Source organism: Amblyraja radiata, chromosome 8 (assembly GCF_010909765.2).
Source record: "Amblyraja radiata isolate CabotCenter1 chromosome 8, sAmbRad1.1.pri, whole genome shotgun sequence".
NCBI lineage: Eukaryota > Metazoa > Chordata > Chondrichthyes > Rajiformes > Rajidae > Amblyraja > Amblyraja radiata.
In genome coordinates, this window is record NC_045963.1 from 67,972,399 (window position 1) to 67,987,900 (window position 15,502).

Below are 15,502 nucleotides of genomic sequence, written 5' to 3' on the forward strand. Positions count from 1 at the left end.
GTGCAAAGGTCAGATTCAAAAGGAAGTAAAAACACGACTTGAATTTTAATTAGGTAAACAGAATTTTAATTGTTCAGATTCCTAACGGTACACACACACACACACGTTCACTAACGCACACACACACACACACACACTCACTCACTAACGCACACACACAAACTCACTAACGCGCACACACAAACTCACTAACGCGCACACAAACTCACTAACGTGCACACACACACTCACACACACACAAACTCACTAACGCGCACACACACACAAACTCACTAACGCGCACACACACACACACACAAACTCACTAACGCGCACACACACACACACACACAAACTCACTAACGCGCGCACACACACAAACTCACTAACGCGCACACACACACACTCACTAACGCACACACACTCACTAACGCGCACACACACACAAACTCACTAACACGCGCACACAAACTCACTAACGCGCGCACACACACACACAAACTCACTAACACGCGCACAAACTCACTAACGCGCACACACACACACAAACTCACTAACGCGCACACACACACACACAAACTCACTAACGCGCGCACACACACACAAACTCACTAACGCGCACACACACACAAACTCACTAACGCGCGCACACGCACACACAAACTCACTAACGCGCGCACACACTCACTAATGCGCACACACACACACACACACTCACTAACGCGCACACACACACACACACACTCACTAACACACACACACACACACCTCTGCCTAGTCTCACAGAACAACAGGCTCGGTTATACTTCAGAGACTTCACAAGTTGAAGGAGCAGAATTAGGCCATTCGGCCCATCAAGTCTACTCCACTATTCAACCATTGCTGTTCTATCTTTCTCTCTCAACCCCATTCTTCTGTCTTCGCCGATAACCCCTGACATCCGCATTAATCAAGACTGATTCTCTTTCGGGTTAATGCCAGTCTGCAGCACATTCGCACACAGACCTGATTTCAAGCAATTGTCACGTGATGGAACTGACATTTATCAATCCTATTTAACACGGTGGTACATTGGTGCAGCGGTAGAGTTGCTGTCTTAAAACGCCAGAGTCCCGGGTTCAATTCTGACTACGGTAGCGGTCCATATGAAGTTTGTAGGTTCTCCCTGTGACAGAGTGGGTTTTATCCGGGTGCTCCGGTTTCCTCCCACACTCCAAAGACGTGCAGGTTTTGTAGGTTAATTGGAATTGCTGGACAGGTGGCTCCAACCCAAACGATGAGACTCGACTAGCGAGACCGACATCAGGCAGAGCTATAGTGGTGGGTGACTCCGAGGTACGGATTGGAGATTCTGTGGTGGCAGCTGACACTCGAGGATGGTCTGTTGCCTCCCTGGTGCCAGGGTTAAAGATATCACAGACCGACTTCAGAACATCCTCGAGAGGGAAGGTGAACAACCATCAGTAGTTGTGCACTTGGACACAAACAACATCGGGAAGAAGAGGAAGGAGGTTCTGCAACGCAAATTTAGAGAGTTAGGAAGGCTGAAAAGCAGGACTTCCAGGGTGATTAATTCTGGATTGCTTCCAGTACGGGATCTGAATGGGGGGCTGGGGGGCTGGTGCAGGGAGCAAGGATTTAGCTTTATAGACCACTGGGATCTCTTCTGGGGTAGGGGTGACCTGTACAAAAGGGACGGGTTACACCTTAACTGGAGGGGGACCGACGTTCTGGCAGACAGGTTTGCTAGGGCTACACGTGTGGGTTTAAACTAAATAGTGGGGGGGAGGGATTGACAAATTGGGAGTATAAAGATGGAGTTGAAGGGGAAGTGAGTACAGGAAAAGTTACAAAAGACTCCCGAATTAATGGGAAGGAAAGTTTGAGAAGGGATAAGAGAGTTAGGTCAGGGCCAACAGCGAGCGGTGTGAGAGGGGAGGTGAATACCAAGGTCAATGTGTTGTTTATGAATGCGCGAATTATAAGAAATAAAGTGGACGAGCTTGAGGCTCAGTTGGCAAGTATGATGTTGTGGGAATTACAGAGACATGGCTGCAAGAGGGCCAGGGCTGAGGTGCAGCGGTAGAGTTGCTACCTTGCAGAGCCAGAGACCCGGGTTCAATCCTGACTATGGCTTGTCTGTATGGAGTTTGTACGTTCTCCCTGTGATCTCCGAGATCTTCGGTTTCCTCCCACACTCGAAAGAAGTACAGGTTTATAGATTAATTGGCTTGATATAGGAATGTAAAATTACCCCCAGTGTGTGCAGGGTAATGTTAAAGTGCGGGGATCGCTGGTTGGTGTGGACTCGGTGGGCCGAAGGGCCTGTTTCTGCGCTGTGTTTCAAAACTAAACAAACAAAAATCAGGCAGCATCTTTGTAGAACATGGTAGGTGACGTTTCCGGTCGGTACCCAGAAAGTGACTCGAAACGTCACCTATCCATGTTCTCCCGAGATGCTGTCTGACCCGCTGAGTTACTCCAGCACTCCGAGTCCTTTCGCAAATTAACCAGCATCTGCAGGCCTTTGCTTCTACAGGCAATCTTAATCACAGCCACAATCCACCTGTGAGGGTTTTTATGGTGCACTCTGAGGTGGAACATCAACTGCACTTTTTTCGGGGCTGGTAAAGGAGTTCTCAGACAAAGTCTAAGTCATAAAGATGACGAGCTGATTTTACTCAGCCTAACTTCAAAGAAAAACATTGTCTCAAATGCTGTGCTATCTCTGAAACCATCATACAGCAACAGGAAATGAATTGGAGCTACGAGACATCGTGCTGCCAGGATGCTTCAGTTGGCATGTAAACATATTTCCGGCCTTTATGAAACCATCTTCAACCACCACACTGCGAGCAAAGCAACAGTTTGACCAGATACACCTACAATTCCCCAATACAATTATACTTTGATCATCTGACACCCGGGAGTTTCACAACTGAGTATTATTAATATCCTATTAATATCCCAACACACTTTTAATTAACGTTCTAAACACAAACAATGGGCGGCACAGCAGTAGGGCTTGCAGTGCCACTGACCCGCACTCAACCCTGCCTAGGGGTGCTTTCTGCACATTCTACCTGTGACCACGTGGGTTATTTGCTGGTGCTCCAGTTTCCTCCCACACTCCAAAGACGTGGTTTGTAGGTTAATTGGCTTCTGGAAATTGCCCCCAGTGTGGCTTGTGAAACTGGGATTACAGAGTTAAGCCCCTGTCCCACTTTCCCCGAGTTACTCACGAACTTTCCCGAGTTTTCCCCTTGATTCGAAACCGGAGAATTACAGTAATAGCCGTTCGTAGGTACTCGGGGCTATTTTTGTTTTAACTCGTGGACATTTTTCAACATGTTGAAAAAACGTCCCGACTTACCTGATGCCCAGAGACCCCACGGCTGGCAATAAGAACTGCTACGAAACATCTACGGACTCCATCGTGCTCCTACGAGCTCGCTACCCGACATTCCCAGAGTTTGAATCAAGGGGCAAACTCGGGAGAGTTCGTGAGTAACTCGGGAATGTGGGACAGGGCCTTTAGTGTACAGATGATCATTGGTCTGCGCGGAATCAGTCGGCCAAAGGAGCTGGGTCCATGCTGAATCTCTAAACTAAAATGAATCCCACACAGAATTATAATAGGGTTATTATTGTAGCATGTACCGATGTATGGTGAAAACAATTGTTTTGCATGCAATCCAATCAGATCAGATAATGCTGTACAATCCAGTCAAACTCGCGTACAATAGGCAGAGCAAAGGGGAAGATACAGAGTGCTCAGTTCTCAGCAATGTAGCACATCAGTTCCATAGAGGGAGTGCAGAGAAGGTTCACCAGACTGATTCCTGGGATGTCAGGACTGTCTTATGAAGAAAGACTGGATAGACTTGGTTTATACTCTCTAGAATTTAGGAGATTGAGAGGGGATCTTATAGAAACTTACAAAATTCTTAAGGGGTTGGACAGGCTAGATGCAGGAAGTTTGCTCCCGATGTTGGGGAAGTCCAGGACAAGGGGTCACAGCTTAAGGATAAGGGGGAAATCCTTTAAAATCCGAGATGAGAAGAACTTTTTTCACACAGAGAGTGGTGAATCTCTGGAACTCCCTGCCACAGAGGGTAGTCGAGGCCAGTTCATTGGCTATATTTAAGAGGGAGTTAGATGTGGCCCTTGTGGCTAAGGGGATCAGAGGGTATGGAGAGAAGGCAGGTACGGGATACTGAGTTGGATGATCAGCCATGATCATATTGAATGGCGGTGCAGGCTCGAAGGGCCGAATGGCCTACTCCTGCACCTAATTTCTATGTTTCTATGTTTCTATAGGCAGAGTCCAATGTCTGCAATGGGGTAGATGTGAATGAGGCGGTACGCTAGCTTAGGGAAGGATCCCTCAGAAGCCTGGTGACAGATGGGAAGAAGCTGTCCTTGGTATGAGCACACATCCCAACCCTTTTCCAGCAATGAAGAAAGTGCCATGAATGGAAAATTGGGGACAACTATGAAACAGCAGAGTCGGACACTGTTGGAATTTACTACATCTACTATGGCTACTGTTGGAATTTACTACATCTACTATGGCTATCACAGCATCAAGGACAACATTCAGTCATAGAGTCTTACTGTGTGGAAATAGGCCCTTCGGCCCAACTTGCCCATGCTGACCAACATGTCCCATCTACATTATTCCTATCGGCCTGCATTTGGCCCATATCCCTCAAACCTATCCTATCCATGTACCTGTCCAAATGTTTTTTAACACATTGCGATATTACCTGCCTCAACTACCTCCTCCCGCAGCTCATTCCATATACCTACCCCCATTGTGTAAAAAAGTTGCCCCTCAGCTTCCTATTAAATCCTTCCCCCCCTCGCCTTAAATGTCCTCTGGTTCTTGAGTCCCCTACACTGGTAAAAGATTCTGTGTATTTACATAGAAAAACATAGAAGATAGATGCAAGAGTAGGCCATTCGGCCCCTCGAGCCAGAACCGCCATTCAATATGACCATGGCTGATCATCCAAAATCAGTACCCCGTTCCTGCTTCCTTCCCATATCCCTTGATTCCGTTGGCCCTACGAGATAGCTCTAACTCTCTCATGAATACTGAATTACCTTATTTATTCCTCTCATTATCTTATACACCTCCAAAAGTTCATCCCTCATCCCGCTGCGCTTCAAGGAATAAAGTCCTCGTCTGTTCAACTGTCCCTATAGTTGAGTCCTGGGAAGAGCCTCATAAATCTTTTCCGCTCCCTTTCCAGTTTAACATCATCCTGGTCCAAATCCTGATTCTGACGAGAGTTTCACCAAACCTTCATTTTAGATGCTCCAGGGTCCTAGTACATTGGTATATGCACTCCCTTGTTTTTATTACCCAACCTCACACATCTTCCCTCCTCCTCCCCCTCACAACAACCCCTTCCACATGCTGCAAGCACCTGGGCGGCAGACAATCCCACACGCCTGCCACTGGTGGCTGTGGAGGCCAAGTCAATGGATATTTTTAAGGCAGAGATAGACAAGATTCTTGTGTTTAAGAAGGAACTGCAGATGCGGGAAAATCGAAGGTGGACAAAAATGCTGGAGAAACTCAGCGGCTGCAGCAGCATCTATGGAGCGAAGGAAATAGGCAACGTTTCGGGCCGAAACGTCGCCTATTTCCTTCGCTCCATAGATGCTGCTGCACCCGCTGAGTTTCTCCAGCATTTTTGTCTACCTTAGATAAGATTCTTGATTGGCACGGGCATCGGGGGTTATGGGAAGAAGGCTGGAGATTGGGGTTGAGAGGGATAGATCGACCAGGATTGAAAGGCAGAGTAGGCTTGATGGGCCGAGTGGCCCAATTCTGCTCCTATCACTCGTGAACAGATGAGCTTGTCCTGAACAGCTGATTCTAAAGAAGATCAGAAATTTAAGAGGAAGAAATTGTGCCTGGATCGTTAGAGGATAGCACAGGGCCCTTTGTAACGCCACAAAAGGAAATGCTTCCCCCGCAGCTGCTCAAGATCTTACCAGCTGAATTACTGCTTGGTAGCAAATTATTTCTTCAACATTCGAAAAAGGAAATCAAAAGTTTTCTCTGCAGAGCTCAGCTGCAGTCAGACTCTTCCGATGACGGAAATCTCGGGCACTTGTTGACTGCGCCCAGCGCTGTGGCCATTTTGCTCATGAACAAAGGAATCATTTTAACAACTTACAATGAACAATATTCAATACTTTTTATATCAGTGTACCAATGTCCCATTCAGGGAAATGGTAGGTTAATTCAAATAATAAAATCTTTCACGGTGGAGTACAGTCACTGGTGCAGAATGTAGGTGCTTACGTTCTCAATTTTGACAAAAGGCAAATTCAGTATCGTTTTTTATGCTGAGGGCAATAATAAAAATATCAGGTAAATTAATTGCAAAACTATTCAACTGTTGCAAAACCCCTACTGGTTCATAAATTATAGAAGCAGAATTAGGCCATTCGGCCCATCAAGTCTCTCTGCCATTCATCATGGCTGATCTGTCCTTCCTCACAACCCCATTCTCCTGCCTTTCCCCATAACCCCTGACACCTGTACTAATCACTGGTGCTGCAGGTGCATTGCTATCCTGAGAGAAGGAAATATTGTTTTGTCAAAATGGCTGTTTGTAAATTCAACCTCAAGGTAGACAAAATTGCTGGAGAAACTCAGCGGGTGAGGCAGCATCTATGGAGTGAAGGAAATAGGCGACGTTTCAAGTCGAGACCATTCTTCAGACTGATGTGGGGGTGGGAAGAAGAAAGGAAGGGGAGGAGACAGTGGGCTGTGGGAGAGCTGGGAAGGGGAGGGGAAAGGAGGAGAAAGCAGGGACTAACTGAAATTGGAGAAGTCAATGTTCATACCGCTGGGGTGTAAACCACCCAAGCAAAATATGAGGTGCTGTTCCTCCAATTTACAGTGGGCCTCACTCTGGCCATGGAGGAGGCCTAGGACAGAAAGGTCGGATTCGGAATGGGAGGGGGAGTTGAAGTGCTGAGCCACTGGGAGATCAGGTTGGTTATTGCGAACCGAGCGGAGGTGTTGGGCGAAGCGATCGCCAAGCCTACGATTGGTCTCACCGATGTAGAGCAGCTGACACCTAGAGCAGCGGATGCAATAGATGAGGTTGGAGGAGGTGCAGGTGAACCTCTGCCGCACCTGGAAAGACTGCTTGGGACCTTGGATGGAGTCAAGGGGGGAGGTAAAGCGACAAGTGTAGCATTTCCTGCGGTTGCAAGGGAAAGTTCCAGGACAGGGTGTGGTTTGGGTGGGAAGGGACGAATTGACCAGGGAGTTATGGAGGGAGCAGTCTCTGCGGAAAGCTGAAAGGGGAGGAGATGGGAAGATGTGGCCAGTGGTGGGATCCCGTTGGAGGTGCCGAAAATGTCAGAGGATTATTTGTTGTATGTGACAGCTGGTAGGGTGGAAGGTGAGGACAAGTGGAACTCACCTCATTAATCTTAGTTTAGAAAGAAGTACAAGGCATACCCATATCTCATGCAAGTTAAGAGTATGGCTAACTCAGATGAGGTAGTTAGCCTCTTATGAGTTATATGAGGCTAACTAACATACCTCATATAAGTTAGCCATATTCTAACTCATGAGGTATGTCCCATACTACAAAGTAAGCTACGATTACATTTACCAAACTCCTCAACACCAGTTATCCTCCTTTGCTCCAAGACCCTGGATGAAAATTGGCACCAAATGTCGACCTTGGCCTTCAAAAGTCAAAGCAACGCCCAGAATCCATGGTCCGCAAAATGGAACGTTCCAGATTTACCGGTCTCATATCCTTTTGTGATGCGGCATCCCAAACTGAACAGACCTTAGCTCTAAACAACTGGAGCGGAGCCTAACCTCCTGCATTTGTGTTTCTCTGCCCGCCTGTGATAGAGGGGCAACAGGAGGCCAATAGCTGCCAGTGTGGACTGGACCTGATGCTCGCATCAAGTGCACCAGGTGAATCCTGTGAGACAAACTGCTCAGGATTCCCTTCACCAGAGCAGAAAGGAAAAAAAATATTTTCTTTTTTTTTTCTCTCTCTTCTCTATCCCCCCCCCCCCCCCTTTTTTTTTTTCTTGTTTCATCTCTCCTTTATGTTTTCTCTCTCGGGCGTTATAGCTTTATGGGCTCTTTCTCTTTACTTTTTCATGAACTATCAATATCACTACTGTATTTAATATTCTTTTTCTTGCTTTTGTCACTTTTTTTTTTACTACTAAATTTAAAACAACAAGTTGTACATGAAATGTATTATGCTATTCATGTTTTATATTATTGTACACCAGAGCACAAAGTACCAGATTTGTGGAGATATTGACCCATGTCAAAATCTTAGCTGAAGTAATGGTCAAATCTTAGCTGAAGTGATGGTCATTACACTGGCGGCGCAGCGCTGGAAACATCGCGGGGCGGGCGATGCCTTACCGGGGATCGCCGTTTGGAGCTGCGAAGTGCTGGGGCTGCTGCACCGACATCGCGGAGCTGTGGTTCGCGGAGCTCCCAACGCGGGCGGCGCTGATAAACATCGCGGAGACCTGCGACTCCGCCCGGCTCGGCCTGTGGACTCGGGAGCCGCGGACACCGGTGGGAGGAGGCTAATCTGGAGGTCCGGGCCACTGAGGATGTTCGGGTTCGGCGTTGGTGTTCCATCAGCCCGGCGTGAGGGCCTGAGCATCGGGCTGCCCGTGGTGGCGACTGCGGGTGCTCGGGAGGCCCCGACCACGGGTGAACATCTGGGGAGGCTGGCTGGACTATGGTACCTTCCTCAACTTTGGTGCCACTGTGTTATGTTGTGGTTATGTTGTGTCGTGGACTTCTGTGTTTGTGCTTTTCTTTATTTTAATATATTTTATTTATTTTTTATTTATTTATTTTTTATGCTACTTGACTGTAAGGAAAATTCATTTCGTTGTCTCTAATATGAGATAATGACAATAAATTGAATACAATACAATACAATACAATACAGTAGCACTGAAAATCCACTGCAGCTTGGGGAAGCCGGGTGGTTCAGCTTCAGGCTTACTGGCTGCACATCCCAGAGCTCCCTTTCCACTCCCCAGCCTCCTGGTGCCACTTCTCCCTTTCCACACACTTACTATTTCTGTTTCGAGGAACACCTGCTGCCCAACACCACCCAAGGTCAGAGCATGTCAGATTAACAGAGTTTCAGTGCATTCAGCGTCACTGCCATGCAAACACTGGCAAACAGGGCATTGGGTTTAGACACAAGGAACTGCAGATGCTGGTTTACATAAAGAACACAAAGTGCTGGTGTAACTCAGTAGGTAAGGCAGCATCTGAGGGAGGTTCGGACCTGAATCATCACCTATCCACGTTCTACAGCAGTGGTTCTTAACCTTTTTGGCACCAGTACGCGCATACGCGAACAAAATACTGTATGTGGTATGTACTTTTGTTAGGTTCCTAAACATGGGCTCAATAAATTGATATGTTATTTGTGTCCCCTTCATGACCCCCCCAAAGCCCCGAACGACCCCCATAGGGGATCACGACCCCCAGGTTAAGAACCACTGTTCTACAGAGATGCTGCCAGGCCTGCTGATTTACTTCAGAACTTAGTGCTTTAGGCTTGGTATGTTTCATAAGCCACTTCTCTAGCACCATGCCCATCTGATAGATGTTGTCTGTCTCTTACCTGGCGCAGATGAGGTCCAGCAGATGCTGCCACCGGTCATCAATCTTGCCCAGTTTATATTCTATCTCGGTCGCTTTGTTCTCGTGACTTGCTCGGACCAGTCTCTGGCCCATCTGTTGCAGCTGCACCTTGTTCTCTGCTGCTGCTGTGACCTCCTCCTGATAATCCTGTGGGCAGGGAGAGCGAGCCATGTTACAGGTTTGCATTCCACTGATGGCAATCAATAAGCCGGCAGAGCCACAAGGAACTGCAGATGTTGGAATCTTGAGCAAAACACAAAGTGCTGGAGGAACTCGGCGGATCAGGCAGCATTGTGGGCAGCACAGTGGTAGAACTGCTGCCTCGCAGCGCCAGAAACCCGGGTTCGATCCCGACCCAGGGTGCTGTTTGTGTGGAGTTTGCACGTTCTCCCTGTGACTGCATGGGTTTTCTCAGCGTGCTTCGATTTCCTCCCACATTCCAAAGACGTTCGGGTTTGTAGGTTAATTGGCCTCTTTAAATTGCCCTTAGTGTGTATTGAGTGGATGGGAAAGTGAGATAACATAGAACTAGTGTGATAGTTGGCGTGGACACGTTGGGCCAAAGGGCCTGTTTCCAGGCTGTATCTTTAAACTAAACTAATGTGTGGAGGAAGTGGACAAAGGTTGTTTTGGGTCGGGACCTTCATCAGACTGGCGACAATAAGACAACGTTCAACTGGATACATGTCGAAGGGAAAATTAATGTGAATTCCCAAAAAAATATTGGGCGCTAGTCACTCATGTTGCTTTTCCCAACAACCTCCAGTGAGGAATGCAACCAGGTTCTCCCTTAGTTCCCACGCCTTGACCTTTTCTCTTCCATTTACCAAGCAAAACAAACATAAATGGTTCCACTTGATGGAAGGCCTCAGAAGCCAAGGACACAGATTTAAAGCTATCGGCAAGTAAACCAGAGACAACACGAGGAAAGGGTGCTTCTTGCACCAAAATATTAAAATGTGGAGTGCACTTCCTGACAGGCAACGTTTAAGAAACATTTAGACAGGTACGTGAAAAGGATAGTTTTAGAGGGATATGGGATTATTGTAGATGGGATATGTTGGTTGACGTGGGCAAGTTGTGCCGATGGGCCTGTTTCCACACTGACTCTATGGGTGGTTGTAGCAGAATTGAACATGGCTTTAACAAAAAATAGATTGAGAAAGGTATTGAGGGAAAACCATTGTGGGGAGAGCTGGAGAATGGGGCTGTTGAACGAGCCTGATGAGCTAAATGGGATCTTCTATATCGCAATATTAAAGCAGCTCCCGATAAAGGCCGTTCTACAGCCAACATGTTAATTTTGCTAACAAAATGGGAAGAAAGATATTCATCTAGAACCGGGGTCGGTAAACTGGTTCTGCATAGGGGCCGGGTGGCATGTCTGTGAGCGGATGGCGGGCCACATCTATCACGTGTACACATGGATCCCGCCTCCACCCCGCCCCGGATGGCAGGCATCATATCACATGTTCACATAGATCCCGCCCCTGCGAGGATGCCACCCGGAGCACTGCCCCCTAGTTACGGGCCTAGTAACCACAAACATTGTTACCAACGGACCATTGCCTTGGCTCTGTTCTGAAGACAGTGGCTCAAATACTCACACTCACTCGTACCCTGCCTATTGACAACCCCGATCCCGACAGTAAAGCCCAAACACAGGTGCGTGGCTGTGCCGGCGGCTTTGCGCAGGATGCGGTACAGCCAGAGCTCACCGCTCGGCGATGGTCGGCGGCTCCACCATTGCGGCTGCCAGTGCAGGCCTCCTTTCGTCCTTGCGTCACAGCGCCTGGGTGCCGCAGCCTCAGGAGGTACCGGAGATGACGGAAGTCTGTGGGCCGGATAATTACGGCGAAAACAATACGCCTGCGGGCCGGATGATTTCGGGTTACAGGTCGCATTCAGCCCGGGGGCCGCAGGTTGCCGACCCCTGATCTAGAACATTTGAGAACTATCTAAATAATGATATAGATGAGCACTTGAGTCGGCAGTGCATGGTAGGCTACAGACCAAGTTGCTGGAAGGTTAGCATAGATAGTTACTTGATGGTCGGCATGGACATGGTAGGCCAAAGGATCCGTTCTAGTGCAGTGTGACAATGCATCTCCAAAACACCAACGGTGCTTTAATGGTCCAATGGTGGTTGATCTGTCACGTATGCAACTGCACAGTGACATTATTTTTGCATATATGACACACGTCACACATATCACACACTGACCCATTTCCTTCTTTTCATAACAGTATCTTGTTTAGAGCCAGAACATCTTTCTAACTTTATGGAGCTTGGTCTGCCACATGATAAGATAATGCATCCTTGCATTAAGACATATTACTTAAATGCTAAACAGGGGACGCAGCACCAACATTAAGCTTAAAGGTGGCCGATCATTTGGATCATATGCTCACTTCACCTAATTTTCCCATCTCTGCTAAAACACTCAATGATTGCTGTAACTCTGCACCTACAAGTGGAAAATTGTTGCCTATGTATTATGTGTTCATCAGTTCATAAGTGATAGGAGCAGAATTAGGCCATTCAGCCCATCAAGTCTACTCCGCCATTCAATCATGGCTGATCTATCTTTCCCTCTTAACCCAATTCTTCCTTCTCCCCATAGCCCCTGATACCCGTACTAAGCAAGAATCTGCCTATCGCTTTAAAAATACCCTTTGACCTGGCCTCCACAGCCTTCTGTGGCAATGAATTCCACAGATTCACCACCTTCTGATGAAAGAAATTCCTCCTCATCTCCTTCCTATAGGAACGTCCTTTAATTCTGAGGCTACGACCTCTGGTCCAAGACCCTTCCACTGGTGGAAACATCCTCCCCACATCCAATCTATCCGGGGTTTAAAAATACGACCGGCAGAGTTTCAGCATTTACCTTCTTCAGTTTGTCGATCGTCTCCTCGATGCTGATGTCCCCATTCTGCGTCACTTTGCTCTCCATTTGGGTCAACCACTCGCACAGCTCCTTGTTCTTCTCATTAAACAGTGCCCACTCGTTGAGCTTCTCCGTCACCAGCTGTCTGCGCGACGAGACCTGGAGATTTACAGCAGGAGAAGGAGGAGGATCAGAAACAGAGCGGAAAGGCACAAAGGTGCATTAAATATCAAGATCGTTACCCATGCAACATTTCGCTAATGGGAGACAATTCAACACTGAAATAACACCAGGGTCTGCCCATATCCATGACCACAAACAAATTGCATTACTAAATTAAAAGCTCAACTCCTCCCTTGCAATTTTTGTTTGACAACTTGCCACATTTTTTTTTTTTTTTTGCACTAAAACCCAACTGGGCCAACCACAGACACACTGGTCGGCACAGTCGCACAGCAGTAGAATTGCTGACTGACTGCGCCAGAGATCCGGGTTCGATCCTGACTACAGGTGTTTATTTGTACCTTCTCCCCGTGACCTGCATGGATTTTCTCCGGGCAGTTCCTGTTTCCTCCCACACTCCAAAGACGTACAGGTTTGAAGGTTAATTGGCTTGGTATAAATGTAAATTGTCCCTAGGGTGTGTAAGACATCGCTGCCCGGAGCGGACTCGGTGGGCAGACGGGCCTGTTTCCGCGCTGTGTCTCTCAACTAAACTAACCTTTGACTGTAAGAGCAAGTCAGAGGCTGGGTACTTTGTGGCGAGAAGCTTACCACAACCATTAGTTAGGAACATGAAGAAATATAGTTTCTGATTTTCTCTATGGACACATCCCTATTCAACTAAAAAATCTAGGATTAGCCAGTCTGCTTGATCAATACCTGATCCGCCAATGTAAATATTTAACTACATGACTAGTATTAACTATTTGAAAGATCTATCCAGTTGGAACCACTCCACATCCCCCTTTCCCCACAAAACGTCTAGAAAGGAACTGCAGATGTTTGAGAAGGAACTGCAGATGCTGGAAAATCGAAGGTAGACAAAAATGCTGGAGAAACTCAGCGGGTGAGGCAGCATCTATGGAGCGAAGGAAATAGGCAACGTTTCAGGCCGAAACCCTTCTTCAGACTGCAGATGTCGGTTTATACCGAAGATAGACACAAAGTGCCGGAGTAACTCAGCGGGTCAGGCAGCGTCTCTGTAATAAAAGGATGGGTGACGTTTCGGGTCGGGACCTCTTTTCAAAGTTTGAAGGAGGGTCCCAACCCAAACATCACCCATCCTTTTTCTCCAGAGATGCTGCCTGACCCGCTGTGTTACTCCAGCACTTTGTATCTATCTCCTTTGCCCACAGCCCTGAAAGTATTTCTGTTTTAAGTACATATATATCCCTCCTGAAACTGTAGAACTATGCACCCACAAATCTTTTAAGAATTACATTTCATCTCCTCAAATCTTTCATGTAAAATATTGCTCTCCTTATCCACTTTAGAATGTTTTACAATTGTCTTACACTCCTGCCCTCTGGTCACTGATCTCCCTCTGTTGACAGAACCTTCTTCCTTTATCAGAGCTTTTGACAATTATGAATTCATAGAGACATGGAAAATAGGTGCAGGAGTAGGCCATTCGGCCCTTCGAGCCAGCACCCGCCATTCAATATGATGATGGCTGATCATCCAAAATCAGTACCCCGTTCCTGCATTCTCCCCATATACCTTGATTCCATTAGCCCTAAGAGCCATGTCTAACTCTCTCTTGAAAACATCCAGTGAATTGGCCTCCACTGCCTTCTGCGGCAGAGAATTCCACAGATTCACAACTCTGGGTGAAAACGTTTTTCCTCATCTCAGTCCTAAATGGCCTACCCCTTATTCTTACACTGTGGCACCCCATTAAATCTCATTTAGCCTTACCCTTTGTTTTAAAAGAAGAATCCCAGTGTCTCTGGTCCCTCCTCATTGCTGGAATCCCTCATTCCTGATACCGCCACACGAGATGTCCTCTGCATCATTTTTTGACGACTTGTCAGAGCAACGGAAGCCAACTTGCCGAAACCTCCCAAGGGCGCTCTCTGCGATAACCACCGTGCCCTTTGGTGCTATTAACTGTCCGAATGCAGAAACCGCCAAGTACACTTTAATGTACTGAGTATTTTATAATCAATACAGGAGAAATACCATAGAACCTATTTATTTGCAATAAATTATTTTTGTTGATGAGGGGAAATCTAAGAATTTATTTTGAATTAAACAGGGCGGGAAAATCTGAATTGATGTTACAATTTTATTTTAGAGATACAGTTTGTAAACAGGCCCTTCAGCCCAGCCCACCAACGATCATCCATACACTAGTTCTATCCTACACACTGGAGTTAATTTGCGGAAGCCAATGAATCTATATATACTCGCATTTTTTGGGGATGTGGGAGAAAACCGGAGCACCCGGAGAAAACCCATGCGTTCACAGGAAGAATGTATAAACTCCGTACAGGCAGAACCTGCAGTCGGGATCGAACCGGGTCTCTGGCACTGTAAGGCAGCAATTCCACCACTGTGTGGCCCGATATAGAGTCACACTGTATGGAATCCGGCCCTTTGCCCCACCTCTCCTTGCCAATCAAGAATCCCCATCTTAACTAGTCCTAATTGCCTCTGTGTGGCCCATATCCCTTTAAACCTTTCCCATCCATGCATCTGCCCAAGTGTCCATTAAATGCTGCTATAGCATCTGCCTCAAGTATCTCCTCTGGCTGCTGGTTCCACGTACCCACCACCCTCTGATTGAAAATGTGGGATCATAAGGAATATCATTGGAAGCGAGTGCAGAAAAACAGATTCCTACTTCACCAAATGTTACAACACAACCAAAAATGTGTCTGAACTTCCATTAAAAAAAAAATCACTTTGATGTTTAAATGACCAAAGTTATGCCTCG

The 15,502-nt window shown here is 47.0% G+C and overlaps 1 protein-coding gene across 13 annotated transcripts in view; it reads right to left on the bottom strand.

Annotated features, from left to right (window-relative positions):
- Positions 1-15,502, bottom strand: part of syne1 (spectrin repeat containing nuclear envelope protein 1) — a 440,240-nt gene that overhangs the window by 69,572 nt on the left and 355,166 nt on the right. For all 13 annotated transcript variants that reach the window (XM_033026154.1, XM_033026164.1, XM_033026166.1 and 10 more), the window contains 2 exons: positions 12,562-12,720; positions 9,651-9,817 (listed from right to left, as the gene is read on the bottom strand). In XM_033026154.1, coding sequence (XP_032882045.1) covers positions 9,651-9,817; positions 12,562-12,720 — 326 coding nt within the window. The remainder of the gene's footprint in view (positions 1-9,650; positions 9,818-12,561; positions 12,721-15,502) is intronic.